Raw genomic sequence first — 24,372 nt, forward strand, 5'->3', positions numbered from 1 at the left:
TTCGCTCCCCGCGTGTCTAGCTTTGCCGATTTTCTGTGCTCTCTCCCTGCTTTGTGAGTGCTCTGAAAGCAACCAAATCAACAGATGCGACGTCCGCGATCGAGATTGATGTGTGAATGTGCCCTAAGTATCCCCAGCTGCCTTTTCATTTAAAAATTGACCAAGAAAATATCTAGGAACGAGGCCTTTTTTTTTTTTTTCGGGGGTGGGGACGGCGTTGGAAAACATGCGTTGCTGAGGCGCTTTTACAGATTTTCGCAAATTGGCCAATAAGGGAACCAATTGTTATTATCGTTATTATTATTATTATTAACGAAGATATGTCTTAAGCGCAGTACAACAGTGATTCTAGGTATGGCTCGACTGACACTACTAGCAGGGAGCACCCCATTCCCGTCACAGGGTTCGTGAGTGCAAACCAGATATTATCATAAATGAAGCACAACCATTTAATAAGAACCGAAATATGACACTATGTAGTACAAGCTTGGATTTCACCTGCCTTCAGAGCCAGCGAGCCGGTTACGTTCGTGCAGCGCACGAAGCACGCATGTGCTTATGAGATTGGTAGCGTTCTTGTCTTTGAAGAAACACCTCCTTCGGACTGTACACTTGTTCATCTACTGCAAGATTTCTTTGGTAATGCCGCAATAATAAAAAATACAAATTCATATAGAGATCGCATGCTACAGGCCAAAACGATGGTCAACGATGGGGCCACTTTATTTCACAGTACCGATGATACTTTAGCAGTTTTTAAACATATTATATACGACAAGATGCACTTCCTACGTTTTTGCTAACGTGGTACGCATTTGCAATCAATATTTACACATCCCCGTCTGTTGTCTGCTCTACAGTACAGACGTGAATAAAAAGTTACCCGCCTATAATTAAGTATCCTTCATGAAAATACGCGTCAGGTTTCCCAATCAAGACTGAATGCAGGTGGCATGTCGCGGTGCGCCTGCGGGGGCGCGTCAAGGCGCGTGCTCGTGTGAGAGAAAGCGCACGGCGCACACCGTGAAGACAGCGAGCTGAGCCGGCAGCGTCCAGTGCGCGCCCGCGCAACAAAGCAGCGCGAGACGTCTGCACGTGCGCGGAAGCGAGCGGGCGGAAGGAGAAAACTTGCACGGGATGCCTAGGTGGTGCCGCCGCGTGTATCCCCAGTTTCTATTTTTCTGTCAGAGATGGCGCTCGCTGTCAGGAGCAGCAGCGCCGCTCGACGGTGCTTTGGAAGCCTATTCAAAGCAGTCAAGAGTACCGCATCTCCTAAGGGTCGTATACTTGTTTGACACCTTCGACGCCGCTTCCTAGTCTTTTTTATAAGTTTAGCTGTCTGCTATTAGTGCGTACCTCTGGGCGCAATGGGCATAAAATGTGACCCTCTTTCTGGTCAATCAGACGCGTTTGCGATGACTTCTTGTCTAACGTAAAAATAAACACGTAACAATTAAGCAACTTGTGTTTCGGGCTGTGCGCACTGGAAATTAGGAGATATATATGGCGCAATGTAATAGCTACCATGTATATATGACAGTTTATATTTAGCACAATAAAACAAAGCAATCAAACTGCATTTAAGAACTACTCCTGTCGTCGGCTGCAAACGACGCTTAAAACTTGCAGGATATTGAAACGTGGCTGCGTTAACAAAGGCAGATATTTCAACAATATTGCTTTGGTTTAGTTCAGTATATTTCGTTGCAGATACGGTTAACTGAGACTCATTTTTCATCCGCAGTGCCTCAATTCTACTATGTCCACATGTGTCGGTACTGCCCCTAACCAGGTGAGTTTTAAAAACCATCATTTTATTTCAATTGTCTCTGGGTGTTTGAGAACAGAGCTACTCTTACATTCCCGTGCTTGACCCCTAGGCCCAAGTAATCCAGCAATTCTTCAGCACGTTGACCGTAAGTAACAGCTTTCGCATAGTTCTCCTCAATTGAAAGTGGTGTACTTCGGTGAAAAAAAATGGCGGTTTAATACGTTGCCTCTGAAATATGACTGCGCTGTACTTAGGGCAATAGGGAGATTTTTGGTGCGCAGGAACCCTAAATTGGCGCCCGCCAACTGCCTGAAAACAGGTTTAAAACTAATTTGCGACTGCATTTTTTTTTGCTTTTTAAGGGGAACGTCGCTTACACATGGAGGGAGCCAGTAATGGTATTGGTGTGATAATAGTTTTGGAGCAAAGTACCGAATGTATTGGAATATGAATATCGAAGTGATTATTAGGTCTGCTTGAGGAAATGAAGGCTTACGCATTTAGGCCTCGCAGTTTAATATGGTCTCAGTACTCCCATGGTTACCTTAAAATAAGCCTTACCGTAAACAAATATTCATACAAAGATCTTTGGCGCTAAAAGCAGATTTACAAAAGCGTTACACCTGATTCGAATAAATAAAAAACTGGTTAATTTTATCGATATCAGAGAAGCCCAAATGAGTTTGATCTCAACATAACGGATGAACACATTTGCTTAAAGCAGACCGGGTAGTAGGAGAAAACTCGAGAGAAAACTAGAGAACATGACTTTGCCGGCTATTGTGCCAAAATTGTATATATGTCGTAGTTTGAGACGACAAATGAGACTTTTAGTGCATTTCGGTGGTTCATAAAAAGGGAGGACGAACTGTTTTTTGGCGCGAAGAATCTCCGCCTGTGAGCTCCTGTGCATTTTGTGCCCTGGGCAGTCTCTTAGGAATCGAAATAAATAGAACAGCTCACTCCTCAACTTAATCTAGTTCTGGTGTGCCAACGAAACTTCTTGGGGAACCTGAAAGTATGCTTGAAATCGTGAGGGCGGGGTGACACGACTCCGTAGAGGCTCCTTACCAAAAATTCCCGATTGTTTCTAAATTTCATCCCTTGCTGTGTTTTTTTCTTATGGCGAAAGCCTTTATTTTCTGTTGGACTGCGGAAATATTCGTAGGAATTGCTCGCACGAAATGAGTAAAAATTTCAACGACACTCGAACTCGCATTACTCTAATTCCCAGCTTAGCGCGACAACCTCTACTCCACACCAGGCTCGTGGAAAATCGATTGGAATTTTCTTAATCTAGCGTGATGATTATAGTAGCGGTGACAACGGCGATGCAGTTAGTGATAGTGATGGTGACGATAGTAGCCGTAATAATGACGCTGCAGTTAGTGATGATAATAACGATAGTAGTAGCGATGACAATGACTGTGCATTTAGGTGAAAATGATGACGGTAGCGATATTGATGATTATAATGAAAGCAGGGCTGACACTGACGATGCAGTTAGTGAAAACAGCCTTATAGATTATAAAGTGGCCTCCGCCATTTCCGCTCTTAAGCTGACTTCAGCGCACTCCTGTAATTTTTGAGCTTCGAGCTCCAGACATCGGCGTGATAGGAAGCAAACGAAGGAACTGACACAGTTTTACCGATAAGCGCTCTTTGCTCAGTTGCACAGCTCACATGAAAGCAATTCCTTGCTTTGCGCAGTGCGTCTTCACCAGCGTGGTCTACAACTCTCCGGCCGATACCGTGATGGGCCTCGTCTGCACCGTCGTCAATCTCTTCATAGAGATCCTTAGGACTGGTCCTCTCAGCGCCGTGGGACCTATCATCTCACAGATTGAGTCTATGATAGGAATGCACTGTGAGCAGAATTTCAGCTAAATTTCGGAGACTTGTTTGAAACGTGGATGGATTCTTTCGTACACAAACTGCAGCTTGAACTATACGCATAGCGCAAGGCTAGATTGCGTTTTAGCCAAATCAGTCTTGAGTGTACACCTCTTTCTCAGAGGATTTGAAGAGGTCGAACGCACAAATACGTGCGTTATTAAAAATACAGAACGCTACAGGAGGAGAAGGAGGAAGATGATGAGGAGGAAAGGCAGGGAGGTTAACCGGTAAAGGAACTGGTTTGCTACCTGCACAACGCTACAAATCCTAGATCAGCAAAACGGAAGCAAATCAGTGGGCGTATAATTTATTCACTTTTATGCACACCAGGTATGCTTAGAATTCACAAGCATTTACAGAGGATGCAAGATCTTATAGATATATTGCAATTCACTCCCGACACAACGCACGCTGCCTAAAACGAAGGGAAAGCTAAGAGCAGTTCGATTGAAACATGTTTGAAGTGTGCATAATTCATATCTTTCAAAAAATGTGCACCTCTGCATGAATTTTGTCTCTCTGGAAGTAAACATTCTGAATGGCTGCTGGAGAATGTATCTGCCTTATAGGCACTATATGGTTGTATTCAGAAAGTGAGAGGGAGTTGTGATACCTGCATGAGGATATAATTATTCCTTTCTTGCGACGGCGCTGTGGCTTTCCAGCTGTAGTATGGTTCCATTTATTACTTTTACGACGGATGGAACGGTATATACTCTGATATATCCGCTATGAATAGCGCTTTATACTTAAGGTCTCTAAGCTATGCCCCGCCAAACAGCTCGCTATGCTAAATCACAACCCTTTATCAAGCAAATGTTTAATGTTTTCGAAGGAGCAAATTCGCGTAGGATATGTATTATTATAAAATTTGTCAAACGTCCTACCATCAGGGAGCTAATAATTTGAAAAACAACAAAAAAAAAAAAACACAAAAACAAAACAAAAACAAAATTGGAAATGTACTGTTGACCGTGACGGACTTTATTTGGTTTGTGTTGTATTTTTAGAGAGCCAAAATGCACTATTACGAAATAAGTGACCGGTGTTAGGCAGCTGGCGACAATGCAGTCTTACGTTGTTGATAAGAAGATGCATATCTCTTGATACGTATTAAATTAGTGCTTCCGAGGAATCCGGTACCTAACGCAAAAATGCATATGAAGCTGTACGGCAGTGCTACGGCTACGGCTCCAAACTAGAACTTCCTGCTTCATTTTATTGTAAAGTGCACATTCTTTGCTTCTTCATTTTGAAGAGCAGCTACAGCGGAGCTGACGATGAACAAGTTATTACTTTCTCATATTAGCCAATAAAATAATTGTGCATGATGTAGAATAGTGGTGCAGGCAATCCATATCACGTGCCGTAGGCATAGCCACACGTCAGGAGTATAGGCGGAGCCTCTAGATCTCAATTGTATGGGGAAAAAGCAAGCAGTGTCCTCGCTCTGTAATGCTCTTAAACGCAAATTTTCTACTTTGAAAAAGCTAGCATGACATCTCCTGGTCAATGGCTTCAAACCTGCACTGATCCCAACTCTGTGTTAAAAAATACTGCGTAAATAATTTTAATTAACGTTTGCTTACACATAATTATGTTATGACACTAACGTTAGTCCCGCCAGTGAATGGGCATTGGAAGCAGATACGGAAACGTTTACACCTTTATGGAAATTCCTGGTATAATGCAGTCCCGCCATTCATTTAAGCTCTAAAGTATGATGCAGAGCAGTTGACCCTAATTGTATTCAGGACGTTCAAGGAATGTAAAAATGTAGTTGGAATTCAAGACTACGAGGCTAGAGAGGACGTAAAGTTAGCTTTATTACTTAGTTTCTAGACGGTAGCAGCAGCATTTCGATGTGCCAAATATCGAGGTGACGTATTGAGTCTTACACTACGATATCGTATGGGTAAAACAGACGTGTGGCCAGGTGGCGTGATTTTTTCTTCTTCCGACGAAACCAAGACCTAACCACAGTGCTGTCTTCTTGTTACAGGTTGAAAGGGCGTTCTCTCTGATCTACGGCTTTCCCGTTGCTTCAAAGACGAAGTCCATGTTCGTGGGATATTTGATTTAGCACGCTGATTCCCCTTTGTTTACACTAATAAAACCATTTCAAACATAATCCCTACCTAAATTGCCGTCATTTCCTTGGATCAAGATATTTTCAATACAGCTATGATTTCGAGACTAATGAACTGTCTCCGGCATCAAAAGGTTTCGCTACTAAAAAACAAAAATTCTACCGGGCAATAACCTCACAAAATGTCATCGAATCACATAGACTCTCATATGGTGCACATCACTATCACAAAATATCTACAATAATTTATGTTAATGCACAAGAAACTATGATATCTTACGCAATTATATGCGACTTGTATGTGATTTCTTAAGTGAACTGAGTGAGACTGTGTGAGAAAATGTGAAATTATTGCCGCATACAATTTTTTCAGTAGGGTTGTTAAGACAGCAAACGGCTCCCAAAGCGATTTATACGCAAAAGTCGACAAAGCCATATCGCGCACTGAAAGCGTGGTGATATGGCGATTCTTTCAGCACCAATATACTACAACAGAGATTAAGGAGGTAGGCAGCGTACCGAACGACGAAGGAGCATTGATTTGGAGTAATCGATTTCAAAAGGCAGACATGTAAATTCTCCAGCAACCTGTTGCGAGGAACGAAATGAAAAGAAGGCTCATGATGTGGTTGGAGATACAGTGCTTCAAGGTAGCAGTTAAATCTTTCTAGCATGTAACCCAGCCAGGGATCCTTTAAAATGCAGAGTGCGTGCACCTGCGGTGGGAATAAAACTGTAATGCACTATTAGATTAGAAACGCAATAGATAAACACACTGGCTTGACAGTGAGAACCTTGCACTTTCTAGAATTCTGCAGCAGACTAAATCTGCCGAAATGAAATCGATTTTAACCATTTTTATACGCCCAATGAGCTTTGTTACAAGAAAAATATAACAGTAAGTGAAGCAGGATATGCTGAATGTGACATATTGTGAAACAGGAAATGTCGATTGTGAGCAGAAACAAATTTAGGGGAATTAAATGGCGCGAGCCGTTCATTACTACACGAATCATGACTAATTTTTTGTTAATATAATCATGGATGGTGCACGCACACAAAACGTTTCGGAGGGGACTATGCAATCACAAATCGTAGTTCTGAAGAGAGCCGAAATGATAAACAGAAACCGCGGGCTTCCGATAGCAGCGACGTACTAGGCGATATAAACAAAAATGCCTCTCAGCAGTGCACAAATGATGTTTTTCGATATGCTTCAGGAAAATCAGAATAAAGAATTTCCAACCATTTCCTTTGTATGCAGCTGGCATAAAACAAAAAGTTGTAACCATCGATTACACCCCTCCCAATTTGGCCTCCACTCTCTACCCAGGCCACCTATGCGAACGCAGTCCTGACCTTTGTTGAAAACTGTTTCCTCTGGAACTCAGCTTCGGCATACAGGCTAAGGGAGTGACTATGTTAGAGGAAGAGTTTTTAGTGTTCTATCTGAGACTGAGTTGCACCTGCCAACGTAAAGCTATGGGCTAAAGTTCTGTATCACAACGGGTTAGCATCCCGATTCAATAAGACGTTCGCAGAGATCCTTCCCATAAAAGCTTAAGTAGAGTTCAGGAATTGGATCGAAAAGAGGGTCTAAGTGAAATTCGCCTAAAGTAAGAGAAAATACGGCAACACTCGAAGTATATGTGAACATTCAGCCTCTTTCGCGGGCTAAATGTGACCACTTTGCTAGATGCACCCGAACAACTAACACAGTGCTCATATATAATCATCAGGTTTGTATCAAGAAGTACGCGCGACCGGATCTTGCTCGCCGCCGAGAAAACCAGGCTGAACACTACCATCTTCGGTTTTGAAGAAAATGATTCGGTGTTCGTCAACGGACACTAATGCCCTGAAAACAAGATCTTGCTTGGAAAAGCCATCAAAACTAAGCGTGAAAAGAACTGCACATTCGCCTGGGTGGCTGAGGGCAAGACCCTAATGCGCGAAACTGAGATTTCGACAGTGGTGCACGTGACATGCCAGGACGACCTTGCAAACATCACATAATAGCCAACATAAACCTTTGCCTCCCATAAACAAGCCTAAAATGGCAATGTTCAACCGAATGTGGACTAAAGAAGACATTTCGGTCTTCTATACACTAACGTTCGTTGTTTAAAAAAGAATTTGACCGAGCTCTCTGTCTTTCTCTCACACCATAGTCACCAGTTTAATGTCATGGCCATTGTAGAATCATGGCTAAAAAAACGTAAAGAAATACCAACTTGTGATTACACGACAGTATCGAACCCACGTGACTCTTATTCCCGTAGCGGTGGCTTGGCTCTATTTTTTAAAAATGATCCAGACTAGTCAGTGATATCAACAATCTGCTATCAACAGTGCTATCAACATTCTCTCACTTCAGATGTTTACACAGTTTCGGTGTAAGGTTCATCAGAATGACATATCTTCTACTGTAAGTATGCCCCCTGATGCAAGCAACCTGAAATTATGGCTCTGTACCCTGGTGCATCAATAGCAGTCAGTTCAGTTCAGTCGTTCAGTCGTGTCCTACTCTTCGTGACCCTTTTGGCCATATCACGCCACGCTTTCCGGTCTCTCACTATCTTCCTAACATCACATATCTTCATCTGCAGCGCCTGGTTAGACGCGGTGGTTAGACGGCATCCTCGAGGTGCTGCAGATGAAGTTATGTGATGTTAGAAAGATAGTGAGAGACCGGAAAGCGGGGCGTGATATGGTCCATAGGGTCACGAAGAGTCGGACACGACTGAACGACTGAACTGAACTGAATGTAAAATGTTGACATTTATCATAGACGGGCATTACTAGGCAGAATTTTAAAATACGTGTTTATTTATTTCGTATACGGTCTAAGACCGACAGAGATTTAGGCTTTCAGATGCAGCGTAGGGGTGGGTTCCCTTACTTCAATCTTTGGGGGTCTCTATAGCGTGAAAAACACTGCAGTAAACTTCGGAGACATTATGGGCGCATTTCTTTTCGCCCCCAAATAAATGTGGCCGCCAAGGGCGGGGTTTTATCCAGTGTCCTAGGGTTCACTAATCGAGCGCCAATAGGATCGAGTCACCGCGGCGGGGTAATTTGTCTTTCTCCGAGAAGGGTTTGGGCCCCCCCCCCCCCCCCCCCATACCACATTTCACCAATAACTAACTTGCGCAAAACTGTACGACATTAGGACTTCAAAGTTTTGATGTGATCTGGTTCCTCATGCGTGGTAAAAAAGTTCCAGTTACAAGTGGAACGTCCATTTATATAAGTGAAAGTTGCACCTATACCTGGAACTTGTTATCGCGTATGTGGAACCAGGTTAAGATTGTAGTGGAACAAAGAAACGACTATTTAAGTTTCCTCCTGGAGTTATGTGCTATTAAATTTTCTTTTTGTCTCCAATATAGGCCTCGTACGAGACAATATTAGGAACAAAGTATTCGAGCAGCTAGGCGCGCGCACCGAAGGCTTCAATCTCAACAGCACAGGAATTGCAATGAAATTCTTCCACATAATGTCAAGGCGAGGTCATAACTTGGAATGAAGTACACGTGCCGCATCAACCACCCCTTTTCAAAACATAGTTGTCCCGTGAAGGAGCTTTGCAGTTGAGTAATATTTATATTGTATATCTGAAACACGTGTTATTGCAGCACCGAGGATTGAAAAGATAAAATAATCCCTTTCAAAACAAGCTCACTCGTTCAGGACTGACACGAGGTATTCCGAGCGGAAAGTGTAGATTAGCGCTATGGGGTCAGCACTGCGCTTTAATTTCGATGCTTGCACTTCATGACGGGTGTTATCTGAACATGTCCACATTAGAGGTTGAGGCGAAGCATCAGCTCGCAGTGGTCCTTGACATTTGAAGTCCTCGACGTAAATGAGGTCTCTGCTGTCGGACATTGTTGGAGAAATTAAAAATTTTGTGTCAAGCACAATGTGACGAGTAAAACAAACAGTAAAAAAGAAAACGTGTGAATATGCGATATAAGGGATTGCCTAAAGAGCCTCTGTATCAGCCTCATTCGTCCACCCTCCTGTGGACGTTGTTGCCGAAATTAACAACCGAATGATCAAAATGAGTTCTCTAAAGACGATAGCCTTTTCAGCTGCGCTGCTGTTTGTGATGATCGCCTCGACTTCGGCGGTTGATCGTGAGTGAGATTTTTTGTATTTTGATTTCGAGTGACCAGCAGTGATGTCGCCTTTATTAATGTGAACAAGACGATGCCGACAAAGATATAACTAATTACAGCTCTTTGAGGAAACTTTATGTAGAGCTGATGTCTTAACAGGCGGCTGTATATACTTCTTGGCAAGCATGATTTTTGTTTCCTTTGAACAGGCCTACCTTTCATCTATATATCGGTAGCTTACGAATGATTCTTTTTTTATGTCTCGCATATATCGCTTAAGTTGTTGCAATGCACATAGCGTGAATTAGTGCATCAAGAGAAACTGCTGCTCAGCAGAAAATTAGAGACAAATGAAGGATCAACCACACGATGTTTTTGTTAGCAAACCTGACAAACTGTTTACGGTAAAGTTTCACACCATTGGTAAATTTTCATGCTGGTTTAATGATCTCGAACTCTTCTTCAAACTGGATAGATGGCTCAGTATAACTGCTTTAAATGTGGCGCTCATGAAAATACTTACGCCATAGTGCACTAGTTAACAGTTAATCATGGCGTAGTCCATAAATGGGAAAGATAGAGAAATATCAGGAGACAGTAAGAGGTCAGTAAAATTCTGGTTCTCCCCAAAACTTGATTATGTTCATGCCTCTGCACCAGAAGTATATTTTCACAGCTGTACCTACAAAAGAAATCAAATCCGCCCCGCCCTCTCAGCGTTTAGGAAGCGGCATACTATAATACAAATTTGTGATGAAATATAAGAAAATATAGGTCAATTTTATCGTGTAAGTTCTGCTGATCTGGCATCCAATAAACGTTGACGGTAAATCTTAAAAATGATTACGCCTTAAAAAGCAGCTCTTAGTTCTTCCATTCAACTTAGTTCCCCATAGTTCACAGCGCTGCACTGTCAAAAATCAATGCACAAATAAAGTAATAAATCAATGAATAGTTTTTTGAACCAACACAATTGGTTCGGAAACTGCTATGTGTAACGCAGTGTTCCAAAGTTGGAATAGCCTTATTCGCATACCACTTTTCCAAACAAAAAAAAGTAGGGCCTTCTTGTAAGAAACTAGAAATAAAATTTGTAAAAGTCCAGCGCACTAACCTTTGGTGTCTTAGAGCAGCAGTGGTTGTTTGGATCAGCGCGGCAATGATGCTTTCGCGACATTGCCTTTCATCAGTGAAAAACAAAACGATAGCAATGAAAAAAAAAAGCACTTACCGCAGAACGATAAGTATCTTAGAGTTGCCTCATGTTTACACGTCAGCGGGAAATTCACGACTGAGCTAGCACGAGAACAAAATGATATAAGCGTGGACAGAGTGGGGGCGGTTACGAGTGGCAAGGAATGGTCATAATAGAGGCAAGCATTTAGAATACAAGCTCTTGAAATCGGTACTGCTATCTCTTATGAGCCCAAAATGTTTTTGTTAAAAGTTCGGCCATCATTTTTTGTTCGCAGAGCTAACATTAACAGAACGAATATAGTCTCGCAGGAACATACAGCACGAAAACGAATCCATCGTTTGAGTGCGAAGAAAAGTTGTTACTGCTTGCGTTAAGTACCAGGAGATTGAAATGGCGTTGTTCGTATCTGTGCTAGAAGAATGGTGGCATGCCAAACCACTCAAAAGACGTGCTGCGTTTGGCCTCTATTAATACTTTTCTAATTAATATTAGGTGATTCATTTAAGGCGCCTTCTCTATCAATATTTGGTGATCGCGAGTTCGTTCCGGATTGGATGTTTCTCCGTGAGCGATGCAACAGCACTTCATCAAGGATGTTGGTGGCGCAATTAAGCATTACGTACTATGCCACGGATTTGGCTGCATGTTTTAAACGCTGACAGTAGGAAAACAACCAAAACAAAACCTAAGGAGTTGGACTAGTTAAGTTAAAATGAGAAATTGGGAAGAAGGTATGATAAAAAAGCATACCCGTATCTTCGGCAGTGGTAGCAGTGTTGACGTTTAATGTACCCACGAGCAGGGAACATATGACAGGCTGCGGCGCTCTTCCTCCTTAATTAAAACATGCGCGTTGCTGAGGTAGCGAAGGTAACTGACGGTTGAGCGCTTGAAAAATCATATGAATGACGCTATCTTTATGAGGTGGGTGATTGGAATTGAAAAGAAAATCCTTAGTTGGGAGAAGGTTGTTAATTGAAAAAAATTCGACTGATTAAATTACGCCCCGCCGGTGGTTTCAACGACAGAAAGCAGCGCGCCAGGTTTTGGCCCTCTTTCTTTTACTTTATGGGGTGTAGTTAATTGAGATAGCCTATTCTGGTTTTGGTCAATCTCTGAAGGGTTATTGTCCATTATAATTGTAGGAAAAGCTTTTTATTAGTACGCAGTAGTTTTTCCTGGCTGCTTTACATTCTACTAGGTTGCGAAGTGACAGACTTGATGCGCTGAAAGAAAAATTCTGTAATAGCTGCATATTTGCGGATATTAAATTTCACGGTAGAAACGTGCTTATGACATACACTACCCCGAAGCACCATAACTAAGCACAGGTACAATTGCAGTTCTCTGCAATAATTGGGTTAACGTTAGTGACCATCGACTGTTTGGGCTGAGACCATGCTTCCTCGCTTTTCTTGGTTATAGTATCTTATATATTAACGTCTTTATCGGTAAAAGGGGGTTAAAATCTGTAGGGGACTATAACATGACTTTCCGGGTTTTGAAGCCTTTCGCACCAAACGTACTTGCTGCAACGCATTGAACATGAACGTGCGTATTGAGAGAACAATCTAGTGGGCATACAACATGCACGATTCTTTTCTGTTAAACATTTTATATTTTGTTCAATTTTTGCAGAATCATGTATAGAAGTGACTTTTCCCAACATCTTACACTTCGGAGAGGTGAGTTCTTTCCAACCTACCTTTTGCAGAGGGTGCCAACCAGGTAAACTTCTCAGCGGCTAAATGCTGCCGTAGACTTGGCAACATGCTTATTTGGCGTTAATGCTTACAGCTGAAATGATTTAGTCTCACTGTATAAAGACAGTGAATCCGGTGCAGTAAATGTCACGGTATACCAAGGACTATACCTTCTATGAGGTATTCAGCAGCGCCAACAAATAGTGCAGCAGTGCCTTCATTCTCAGACCAACTGCACCTTGTCTCCTGAGCGCTATCAGCACGGGCCCGCACACGCTGTCGGCAGCCATCAAGAAAGTGCATCCCCATCCCTAATAGTCAAATAGTCAATGCTATCAATTTCATCGAACATGAACAATCCTTGTTCCTAAAAATTCAAACAAGAGTCCGAAGATCTTGCCTTTATTGGCCGCTTCAGTCTACAACGGGGTGTTAAGTAACGCTTTCGAAACCAATGCAAAGGTACAAGTCCTCATATGTATGCTGTCCTCGTGCGTTACACATTATATCTGTCTTAAAAAAAAAGCGGGCAAAAGTTTTAATTATGATGTAAAAGATGCTCACTTCACTTTCTTTGTTTCACGTGGAAAACGTTTGAAATATACTTCCCAAAGCGCTAATAATTTGTCTTAAAATAAACACACTGCTGTATGGGATGTGCTTTCTACCCGGACAGCAAAAAATAACGGAAATTTTGGAAGACAACAGCGAATCTCTGTTAATGACGTAACAAGCACAGGAAACAAAAAAGAGCCCCGACGAGATGATTGTCGATTGTACCCTAATGCGTTTTTCCTTCATCGTCTTCTTGTTAACAGCCCGCCGGAATATGAGTGTCAAAGAACTTATTTTCCTTAAGGCCATAACTAAACAACCCTTCTCATTGGGTGCTTATTCGTGGGTAATATTATGCCGTGCCTCTGGGAATAGAAAACAGATAAATGGGAGAGTGAGAGTTTTATTCATTTCATTTTTAATTACGCGTATTAATGAAACCGGATTGTAATGGCAAACTGATAACTTGCTTCCTCTAGTGCATCGAACGACCTCAAGACTTGTGTCATGGTCAAGTGAGTAACGCCGACGGTTTTTGCTTCTCACAATTTCTACTGTAAAATATCTGTTTTTGGAGGAGCGTTGTATATAAGCGGCCACGTTGATGCATGTGCTGAACATCGAGCACGTATTGTGACTTATCAAGGCCGCAATCATAACGTTTACAAGGGTTTGATACTGTCATCTGCGCAGATTTCAATAAACACAAAGCCTTAGAACAGTACGTACTACAACGTCTTTTTAAGGACTATGGGAACGAGCAAAAACACTCGTAGGTGCGAAATCTCCCTAATGTGTAACGTTTGCTCTGAGCAAAATTCTTAATGACCATCCAACGAGGACACTGCAATTAGAGGATGTGAATTCTGTAATAGACCCACATTATAACTTTAATTCGATTACGCTAAATGTAGTGCTCCCCAGAAAACCTGTTGTTTTTGGCGTCGACATTGTGAACGAAAAGTCGCGGGCATGGCTTCTACAAGCTATAATAATTGGTTTACAGGAAGAAAAATTACGAGGGACTTTAGCGACTAAACTAGTGAAAGACGAAAGCCTGAGTGCCGCATTCTGCTACACAGCTGAAACTAATTAGTATTTAATTATATATCAATTGTATAGTTATTTACTGATTAGTAATCATTAGGTAATTGATCAATTACTAAGCAATCAAATAATAATTACCTAGTTAAATAACGATTTACTTATTTAGTCATCAATTGGTGATCTATTATTTAATTAGTAATTTATCATTGATTGACATATGGCCATAGAAGGGACGCATTCGCGCATACTGTGGTGGTGCTCTGTGATTTTTCGAGACCTCCATGACGTCATCCCGCCTCGGTCAATCAGAACGCCGCAAAAGCTGGACACATTTTGTCCACGACAGCATGAGCCACTAAAGGCTTTGGACTTAATACACTGGTGACCCACCCATGTAAAGAGTGGCCGTCGGGTTGAATGACGTGTCACTTGACCACATGACATGGCCGATTTCGCAGGTGCTGCCATCTCGTGCTCCGTATCTCAGATAAGAGAGTGAGGCTGGAATGGATCCGTCCAGGATTCTTAGCTGCCTATATAGATACTATGCCTCTAGAAACCGCAGGCATGTAGCACGGCTTGGTTTAAGTGAGACTGAATGCATTCTTCGTGTGGTCACTGATATAGACGAGCAGCTTGAAAATGCTACGCGAGATAGCAAAGGTAAATAGTAAAAGATTCGTTATATGCGAGTGGCGTATAACAAATGCACTTGAACGAAAGTCCACAAGAGGAGCCCGAATCAGAGTGATTAAATATGTGACGTCATAACGTTAAATGCGAAGCTCAAGTATCCCCCCAATACTTCTCTCAGCCATACTGATGCTGCCAGGTCGTCCATTTACGCACAAGAAAGCAGGTCGGTTAGAAATGTTTGGTTAACGAAGCCTCGCGGCGCCTTTTTAGTAGCCTCGGAAGCTGTTTGAAAGTACGAAATAGCGTCTGTGGAAGGCGCACCAGATTTGCACTGTGGTCGGAAACGATGAAGCTGTGCAGCCGGAATAGCCAACTCTTCTCTGCTGCTTGATTGCTGGCTTCAAGTACTTGAGTATGGTGTCCCTGATGCATTCGCATAACCTACGGAAAATTTTGGGTTTCCATGTATTGCTTTATGAGTGTATAATAAGCAAGCTCCGAAGCTGAAGCCATTTAGGACTAGCGGACGGTGACATGCTTCAGCTCTTTGAATGTATCGTACAATAAATATAACCATCAACCTACATTATTGCTTGATGAGCTTTACCAGGGGCTCCCATTGGCACACAGCGGTGTCCAAACATATGCTAGACGTTCGTTAGTTGAAAGTAATCAAACATCATTTCGTGAGAGACTAAATTTCCCGTTATTTATTTTTCAGGGCAGCGTGCTTCAAGTTGTGGAGAATATTTTGATTGTGAGTTGATGTTTTCGCTTGTTCAAACATTCTCATTTGTTTCCCCTCCTGCATGTGCAGCTTTTAAGCGTCTGAAACCGGGCTCGTGAAAATACTAACACATCGTTGTATGTACATGTACTGGGTCACTTTGAAATTAATGAATTTGGATGAATAAAATTACAGCAACAGCTCTAGCCAAACATGCGAATCCCCAGAGAGCTGTTTGCAAGTCCTCTTTAGAATGTTAGAATTTCTAAAGTGCGGGCTGTCTGGCTAGCTTGTTCTGCATAATGTAGTTGATGTTAGCGCAAAAACTTTGACAAAGACAAGGCAAGGCACATGTACGACAAAATGGAGGCGCCTGTCTTTCTTTGTGTGTGTTTCTTCTAGTCTTCTTCATAGCTTTTGCGTCAAGATCGTCATAATTAGGACAGAATTTCGTTACCGCTCATGACCCAGAATTTTTTTCCTTTAGTGTTAGGGGCCTTCAAGTCTTGAGTTTTCGCTCTGCAAACCGGGTAGATGCCTTTCTCTTTGCGCCTTTTCTATGGACGGAATATTATTTCGGTAGATATTGCAGCGTTTAGTTCAGCAACAGCACGAGATTTGTATGTTTGAACAGGTGCCTTGGCCGTGAGCGTCTCTGAGCTAAAAAAGCGTCTGTTCATGTTTTGAAAACAAATTTAATTTGTTGCTGTTACTGCTTTTCAGTGAGTGCCGTACGCTGGCTGGTCTTTCTTTATTTCAGTGTTTGGCTCACGAGGTTATTCGGTATCAAATTGCACACATAAACTTATTCGCTTTGTATTGACAAAACGAATTAGGGAGGGCCATCTGCGTGTGAATGTATTTTCCTTCTACAAGCGATATTTTTTCAAAAGCTTTAGATGCAATCTGGCCAGCGTAATGAATTGAACTGGTAGAATATTTAGGGCCAGCCCCAAAGGAGGAGTAGATTTTATTATATGAAAGTAATCATCCGCTATTATCCGCCCAAGCGCAACCATACGACTAAAAAAGGAAACATATAAAGCCTTCTCAGAAACTTCTTTGGTAAAGGAAAATCCATTCTGATCCGGGGATCGAATCCGGGACCACCGCCTTTTCAGGGCAGTCGCTCAACCCGCTGAGCTAGCCAGGATGATCAGCACGTAAGATGGTACGGCGAGAGCGAATTGATCAATCACTCGAAACGGCAAAGCTATATAGCTTGTCTTTGGGTGGATGTCAATGAGTAATTACTGCGCTTGGGCGGATGTCAATGTGTAATTACTCCATTATTACAAATCTACACTACATTGGTGGATTGCCTTAAGTATTTGACAAACACCATCGCCACTTAACCACCATTCCAGTTATTGATCAATTCACTCTCGGCCTACCATCTGACATGCTGACTGTCCTGGTCAACTCAGTCGTTGGAGCAACTGGCCCGGAAAGGCGGTGGTCCCGGGTTTGAGGAAGAATTTTTCTTTAACAATGATGCTTTTCAGAAAGCTCTATGACTTTCCTTTGTAGCCATATGGCTGAGCTTGTGTGGATGCCAATGAATAATGGCTCCGTTATCATAATGTTTAGTTAAACTTCTTGCACCAATAAAACAGAAACGTGAAAACTGACATCGCCTTTTTACTAGTGTGGTGTCAATGGAATCTCGGACCTCGACATCGGATCCCAGCTCTTCCTTCTTGAAGGAATTTTGACTGAAGCTATGAATCGCCTCGGCATGGGTGCGTATTGTTATCAGCTGTTTTATATCTCTGCCTATTACTGCAAAGGCACCACACTGTTTAGTTTGGCGTGCTTGGAAGTGGTGGCAGCTTTTCATGCCTATTAAAATGAATTCGAGAAATGCCTTTCTAGCTCCGTTGAATCCCGCAAGATGTCGCGAGGATTACTATTGAAAATTTCATGCTGACGTCATCCCTATTAACAAACTTGAAAGCAGCTTACGTCCAATCACATGGAGATTTGTAGACTGGGCACAAATCGTCTTCAAATTTCAATTGTTAAAACTTTTGACATTTCTAGAAGACAAATTATTTGCATAAGCTTATAGTGGAACATGCACGAATAGTTGTAATCAATATCTGGCTCCTCGCACTCGAGCGTTAGATATAGCCAAGCTTAGGTACTCTGGCTGGCTATACCCCGAAATCGTGGTAATATCTAAATATGGACAGCGGAGAGGAATCCATTGTTCAGAGTTCTGGCTGATTGCCGACTATATGCTAATTAGCATGTGTGGAATAATAGAGGCCAAGGGAAATATTTGCTAATTTAGCAAAAAGCAGGAGTGAATGGACAGAAAAAAGGATCCGCATAGTTAGGCCAGAAAAATGGAGCTTAAGTGTTCCCCAAAATTCTCTCCTGTCTTTCAGGTACATTTGAAGAAAAGTGGAAGAGAATGCGCTACAGCTCGGGATGAGGGGATGCCAGTTGTGTAGAAAGGAATGCGTGTACTAGGCACCTTGTTTTCTCAGCATCTCTGTATTGCGGTGCTTGAGTGAATACATGCATCAGATAATGCCTCGCCTAAAAATGGCGGCCCCTTGTGACCATTGCCGAAAAAAAAATGTGCGAACGCACAATCCATGGCATGATCTCAATTCATCTCACGATGTGATTCGCCCTCTCTTCTTGTTCATGATAAGGTTCACCTTACCTTCCTCGTCGTACCTTATTCGGCAAATTTGTAGAACAGGTTCGCCCAGCTGTGGAAATCTGCGCTTTTTTGAATTTATTCCTATAGAGCTTGGACGAGCGAAGAGATGCTTATATGAACCACTTGTGAGATAATGGAAACGCTGCTACTATTTGACGCGTGTTGGGCGCTTATCTGTAGCTTGTTTCCCTGTACAGCTGAGTCTGCACGGCGCAGAAGCGGCGCGCTGAGTAACCCACTAGTATCCTTTATGTTTGACCAAGGGTGGAAACCTCAACCTGTTGTGCATGCATGTTTTCATGGGTCATCGTTATCTCGCCATGTCCACAAAACCCGCATACGACGCGCTGCAGCGTATGGGATCATGAATGTACTGCAACGCACCATTCGACCTCAGCAAAAAAAAAAAAAAAAAAATACGTTCACCCCCTTCCCCCCCTCCTCACCCGACAATGTAGATATGCTACATTTTACATTGTGCTGTGTATACAATAGAAATTATTACTGACGTGAGCCACCCAACGTATGCAGAGGCTCAATTCAGGCGTTGGCATCACGTACACAATTTCGTTGCCTGTTTCCCGTGGGTACTGCAGGTTCTCTGCTGAAGACTGTCTTCGCGCTCTGCAAGTCCGTCGGCGGCGTCGCGAACACAGCGTCTAACTTCGCCAACTCGTTCTTCGGCGGCGTTGTTTCGCCGATCACTTCAGTCGCCACCTCTGTTCTGCCGCTCGGAGACTGCTCAGGCCTGAAAATTGGTGGAGCGATCATGTGCTTGCAACCCGTGGTCTTCGAGTTTCCCAGCGCTCTGAATATTGGGAAGGTTAGTCGCTCTGGCGTCATTCAGCGTTAGGTCTCAATGACGCTTATTTGTGGCCTGACACTTTGGAGGACGTCTCTAAAACTGGTCAGGCGACTATACTATGCAGTAGTTTGCACGCTGCTAAGCAATGATCAAGTGAATCAAGTGAAAACTATTTAGCAGCTGCACGAAGGAAACTTAGCCTTTGGTTGCGCCATTATTAACGTTTGTGGTTGCCATTTAAAGCTGTCAAGAGTGCCGCATCCCTTAAGGGTCGCATCTTTGTTTGACGCCATCGACGACGCTTCCTAGTTTTTGTTAGAGGCTCAGCTGTCTTCTATTAGTGTGTACCTCTTGGCGCGATGGACATAAAATGTGTCCCCCTTTCTGGTAAAGCATCAGGCGCGTTTGCGATGACTTGTTGCCTAACGTACACATAAACATGTAATCATTAAGCAACGTGTGTTTCGTGCTTTTGCACTGGAAATTAAGAGATATGTATGGCGCAATTTATTAGTTACCATATATATAGGACAGTTTATATTCAGCACAATAAAGCAAAGCAATCAAATTGGATTTAAAAACTACGCCTGTCGTCGGCTGCAAAATATTTTGGATGAGTGACGCCTAAAACTAGCGGGAGATTGAAAAGCAGCTGCGTTAACAAAGGCAGATATTGCCACAATATTGCTTTGGTCTAGTTCAATATATTTCGTTGCAGACACGGTTAACTGAGACTCATTTTTCATCTGCAGTGCCTCAATTCTACTATGTCCACATGTGTCGGTACTGCCCCTAACCAGGTGAGTCATAAAAACCATCATTTTATTTCAATTGTCTCTGGGTGTTTGAGAACAGAGCTACTCTTACATTCCTGTGCTTGTCCCCTAGGCCCAAGTAATCCAGCAATTCTTCAGCACGTTGACCGTAAGTAACAGCTTTCGCATAGTTCTCCTCAATAGAAAGTGTTGTACCTCGCTGGAGAAAAAAAATATCGGTTTTATAAATTGCCTCTCAAATATGACTGCGCAGTACTTAAGGCAATAGAGGGATTTTTGGTGCGCACGTAACCCTAAATTGGCGCCCGCTATTTGCCTGAAAACAGGTTTAAAACTAATTTTGGACTGGATTTTTTTTTTGCTTTATAACGGGAACGTCGCTTACACATGGAGGGAGCTAGTAATGGTATTTGCGTGATAATAGTTTTGGATGTATTGGAATATGAATGTCGAAGTGATTATTAGGTCTGCTTGAGGAAATGAAGGCTTACGCTTTTAGGCCTCTCAGTTTAATGCGGTTTCAGTACTCCCATGGTTACCTTAAAATAAGCCTTACTATAAAAAATATTCATAGAAAGATCTTAGGCGCTAACAGCAGATTTACAAAAGCATTACACCTGATTCGAATAAATAAAAACTGGTTCATTTTAACGATACCAGAAAAGCCCAAATGAGTTTGATCTCAAGATAACGTATGAACACACATACTTAAAGCAAAGAGGGTAGTGGCAGAAAACTCAAGAGAAAACTAGAGAAACATGACTGTGCCGGCTATTGTGCCAAAATTGTATTTATATTGTAGTTTGAGACGACAAAATAGACTTTTGTTTAATTTCAGTGGTTAATAAAAGTGAGAACGAACTGTTTTTTGGCGCAAAGAATCTCCGCCTGTGAGCTCGTGTGCATTTTGTGTCCTGGGCAGTCTTTTGCGAATAGAAATAAATAAAAAAGCGTGTTCCTCAACTTAATCTAGTTCTGGTGTGCCAACGAAACTTCTTGGGGAACCTGAAAGTATGCTTGAATACGTGAGGGCGGGGTGACACGACTCCGTAGAGGCTCCTTACCAAGAATTCACGATTGTTTCTAAACTTCATCCCTTGCCTTTTTTTTTCTTCTTGCGAAAGCCTTTATTTTCTGTTGGACTGCGGAAATATTCGTAGGAATTGCTCGCACGAAATTAGTAAAATTTCAACGCAACTCAAACCCGTATTCCTCTAATTCCCAGCTTAGCACGAAAACCACTACTCCACACCGGGCTCGTGGAAAACCAATCGGAATTCTCTTAATCTAGCGTGAGGATGATAGTAGCGATGACAACGGCGATTCAGTTGGTGATAGTGATGGTGATGATAGTAGCCGTGATAATGACGCTGCAGTTAGTGATAATAATAGCGATGGTAGTAGCGATGACAATGACTGTGCATTTAGTTCAAAATGATGACGGTAGCGATATTGATGATTATAATGAAAGCAGTGCTGACACTGACGATGCAGTTAGTGAAAACAGCCTTATAAATTATAGAGTGGCCTCCGCCATTTCCGCTCTTTAGCTGTCTTCAGCGCAGTCCTGTAATTTTTGAGCTTCAGAAGCGCTCTTTGCTCAGTTGGACAGCTCACATGAAAGCAATTCCTTGCTTTGCGCAGTGCGTCTTCACCAGCGTGGTCTACAACTCTCCAGCCGATACCATGATGGGCCTCGTCTGCACCGCCGTCAATCTCTTCATAGAGATCCTTAGGACTGGTCCTCTCAGCGCCGTGGGACCTATCATCTCACAGATTGAGTCTATGATAGGAATGCACTGTGAGCAGAATTTCAGCGAAATTTCGGAGACTTGTTTGAAACGTGGATGGAGTCTGTTGTACACAAGCTGCAGCGTGGAACTGTGTGCACAGCACAAGGCTAGCTTACGGTTTTAGCTAAGTCAGTCTTGAGTGTACACCTCTTTCTCAGAGGATTTGAAGAGGTCGAAAGCACAAATAGGTGAGCTCTGAAAAATACAGAACGCTACGAATCCTAAATTAGCAGAGCGGAAGCAAGTCATAATTCAATCACTTTTATGCATATCAGGTATGCTTAGAATTCACAAGAATTTACAGAGGGTACAAGATCTTGTAGAGATATTATAATTCAATCTTGGCACTACGCACGCTGCCTAAAACGAAGGGAAAGCTCAGAGAAGTTCAAATGAAAACATGTTTGAAGTGTACATTAATCACATCTTTCAGAAAGGGCGCATCTCTGCATGAATTTTGTCTCTGCTGATGTAAACCTCATTCTGAATGGCTGCTGGAGAATGTCGTATACGCCTTAGGCACGATCTGGTTATATTAAGAAAGCGAGAGGAAGTGGTGATACCTGCATGAGGATATAATTATGCCTTTCTTGCGACGGCGCTGTGGCTTTTCAGCTGATGTCTGATTCAACTTATTACTTTTACGACAGATGGAAGCGTACTCTGATGTATCCGCTATGAATAGCGCTGTATACTTAAGGTCTCTAAGCTATGCAGTACAAACAGCTCGCGATACTAAATCACAACCCTCTATCAAGCATCATTAATGGACATTGGAAGCAAATACGGAAACTTTCACGCCTCCATTAAAATTTCCGGTATAATGCAGTTCCGCTACTCATTTATGCTCTAAAGAAAGACAATGAGTTTGCTATTATGTTAAGTGATATGACTGTGACGTGATGTGATGTGGCATGTCTGTGAAGTGACTAAACTAACTTCAACCATCCCTCTCTCACAACTTTTATATCCACTCACCCCTTCCCCCAGTGCATGGTAGCCAACCGGTTGCTTTTACGGGTTAATCTTCCTGCCTTTCCTCCTCATCGTCCTCCTCCTATGATGCAGAGCAGTTGACCCTAGTGGTATGTAGGGCATTAATGGAATGTAAAAATGTGGTCAGAATTCAGCACTACGAGGCTAGAGAGGATGTAAAGTTAGCTTTATTACTTAGTTTTTAGACAGAAGCAGCAGCATTTCGATGTGCCAAATATCGAGACAACGTACTGGGTCTACGTATACTTATGTACGTACTCATAAGATATCTACTAAGATATGGGTAAAACGGACGTGTGATCAGGTGTCGTGATTTTTGCCTCCTACGAAACCAGGGCTTAACCACAATGCTGTCTTCTCGTTACAGGTTGAAAGGGCGTTCTCTCTGATCTACGGCTTTTCCGTTGCTTCAAAGACGAAGTCCATGTTCGTGAAATATTTGATTTAGCACGCTGATTCCCCTTTGTTTACACTAATAAAACCATTTTGAACCTAATCCCTACTTAAATGGAAGTCATTACCTTGGATCAAGATATTTTCAATATATCTGTGATTTCGAGATTAATGAACTGTCTCCGGCATCAAAAGGTTTGTTAAGACAGCAAATGGCTCCCAAAGCGATTTATACGCAAAATTTGGCACAGCCGTGTCGCGCACTGAAAGCGTGGTGATATGGCGACTCTTTCAGCACCAATATACTACAACAGAGATTAAGGAGGTAGGCAGCGTACCGAACGACGAAGGAGCATTGACTAGGAGTAATCGATTTCAAAAGGCAGACACGTAATTTCTCCAGCAACCTGTTGCGAGGAACGATATGAAAAGAAGGCTCATGATGTGGTTATAGATACAATGCTTCAAGGTAGCCGTTAAATCTTTCTAGCATGTAGCCCAGCCAGGGATCCTTTACAATGCAGAGTGCGTGCACCTGCAGTGGGAATAACACTGTAATGCACTATTAGATTAGAAACGCAATAGATAAAAACACTGGCTTGACAGTGAGAACCTTGCACTCTCTAGAATTCTGCAGCAGATTAAATCTGCTGAAATGAAATCAATTTTAACCATTTTTATACGCCCAATGAGCTTTGTTACAAGCAAAATATAGCAGTAAGTGAAACAGGATATGTCGATTGTGACATATTGTGAAACAAAACAAAAAGTTGTAACCATCGATTACACCCCTCCCAATAGGGCCTCCAGGCTCTACCCAGGGCACCTATGCGAACGCAGTCCTGATCTTTGTTGAAAACTGTTTCCTCTAGAACTCAGATTCAGCATACAGGCTAAGGGAGTGACTACGTTAGAGGAAGAGTTTTTAATGTTCTATCTGAGACTGCGTTGCACCTGCCAACGTAAAGCTAGGGGCTAAAGTTCTGTATCACAATGGGTTAGCATCCCGATTCAATTAGACGTTCGCAGAGATGCTTGGCATAAAATCTTATGTAGAGTTCAGGAATTGGGATGAAAAGAAGGACTATGTGAAATTCGCCTAAAGTAAGAGAAAGCATGGCAACACTCGAAGAATATGACAACATTCAGCCTCTTTTGCGGGCTAAATGGGACCACTTTGCTAGAT

General features: G+C 42.4%; 2 protein-coding genes across 2 annotated transcripts in view; both read left to right on the top strand.

Annotated features, from left to right (window-relative positions):
- Positions 1 to 5,798, top strand: part of LOC146189416 (uncharacterized) — a 36,944-nt gene extending 31,146 nt beyond the window's left edge. The window contains exons 9-12 of the mRNA XM_084604245.1: positions 1,745 to 1,792; positions 1,881 to 1,916; positions 3,482 to 3,638; positions 5,670 to 5,798. Of these exons, the coding sequence (XP_084460371.1) occupies positions 1,745 to 1,792; positions 1,881 to 1,916; positions 3,482 to 3,638; positions 5,670 to 5,674 (246 nt within the window). The 3' untranslated portion in view covers positions 5,675 to 5,798. The remainder of the gene's footprint in view (positions 1 to 1,744; positions 1,793 to 1,880; positions 1,917 to 3,481; positions 3,639 to 5,669) is intronic.
- Positions 5,799 to 9,822: 4,024 nt separating this feature from the next.
- LOC146189417 (uncharacterized) lies at positions 9,823 to 23,330 on the top strand. The gene is made up of 9 exons (XM_084605262.1): positions 9,823 to 9,898; positions 12,717 to 12,763; positions 15,741 to 15,776; positions 17,395 to 17,488; positions 19,020 to 19,246; positions 19,981 to 20,028; positions 20,117 to 20,152; positions 21,649 to 21,805; positions 23,161 to 23,330. The coding sequence occupies exons 1-9, from the start codon at positions 9,823 to 9,825 to the stop codon at positions 23,163 to 23,165; spliced, it is 726 nt and encodes a 241-aa protein (XP_084461388.1). The 3' UTR covers positions 23,166 to 23,330.
- Positions 23,331 to 24,372: the final 1,042 nt, after the last annotated feature.

Source organism: Amblyomma maculatum, chromosome 5, assembly GCF_055883805.1.
Source record: "Amblyomma maculatum isolate TAMU_Amacu chromosome 5, ASM5588380v1, whole genome shotgun sequence".
Taxonomy (NCBI): Eukaryota; Metazoa; Arthropoda; class Arachnida; order Ixodida; family Ixodidae; genus Amblyomma; species Amblyomma maculatum.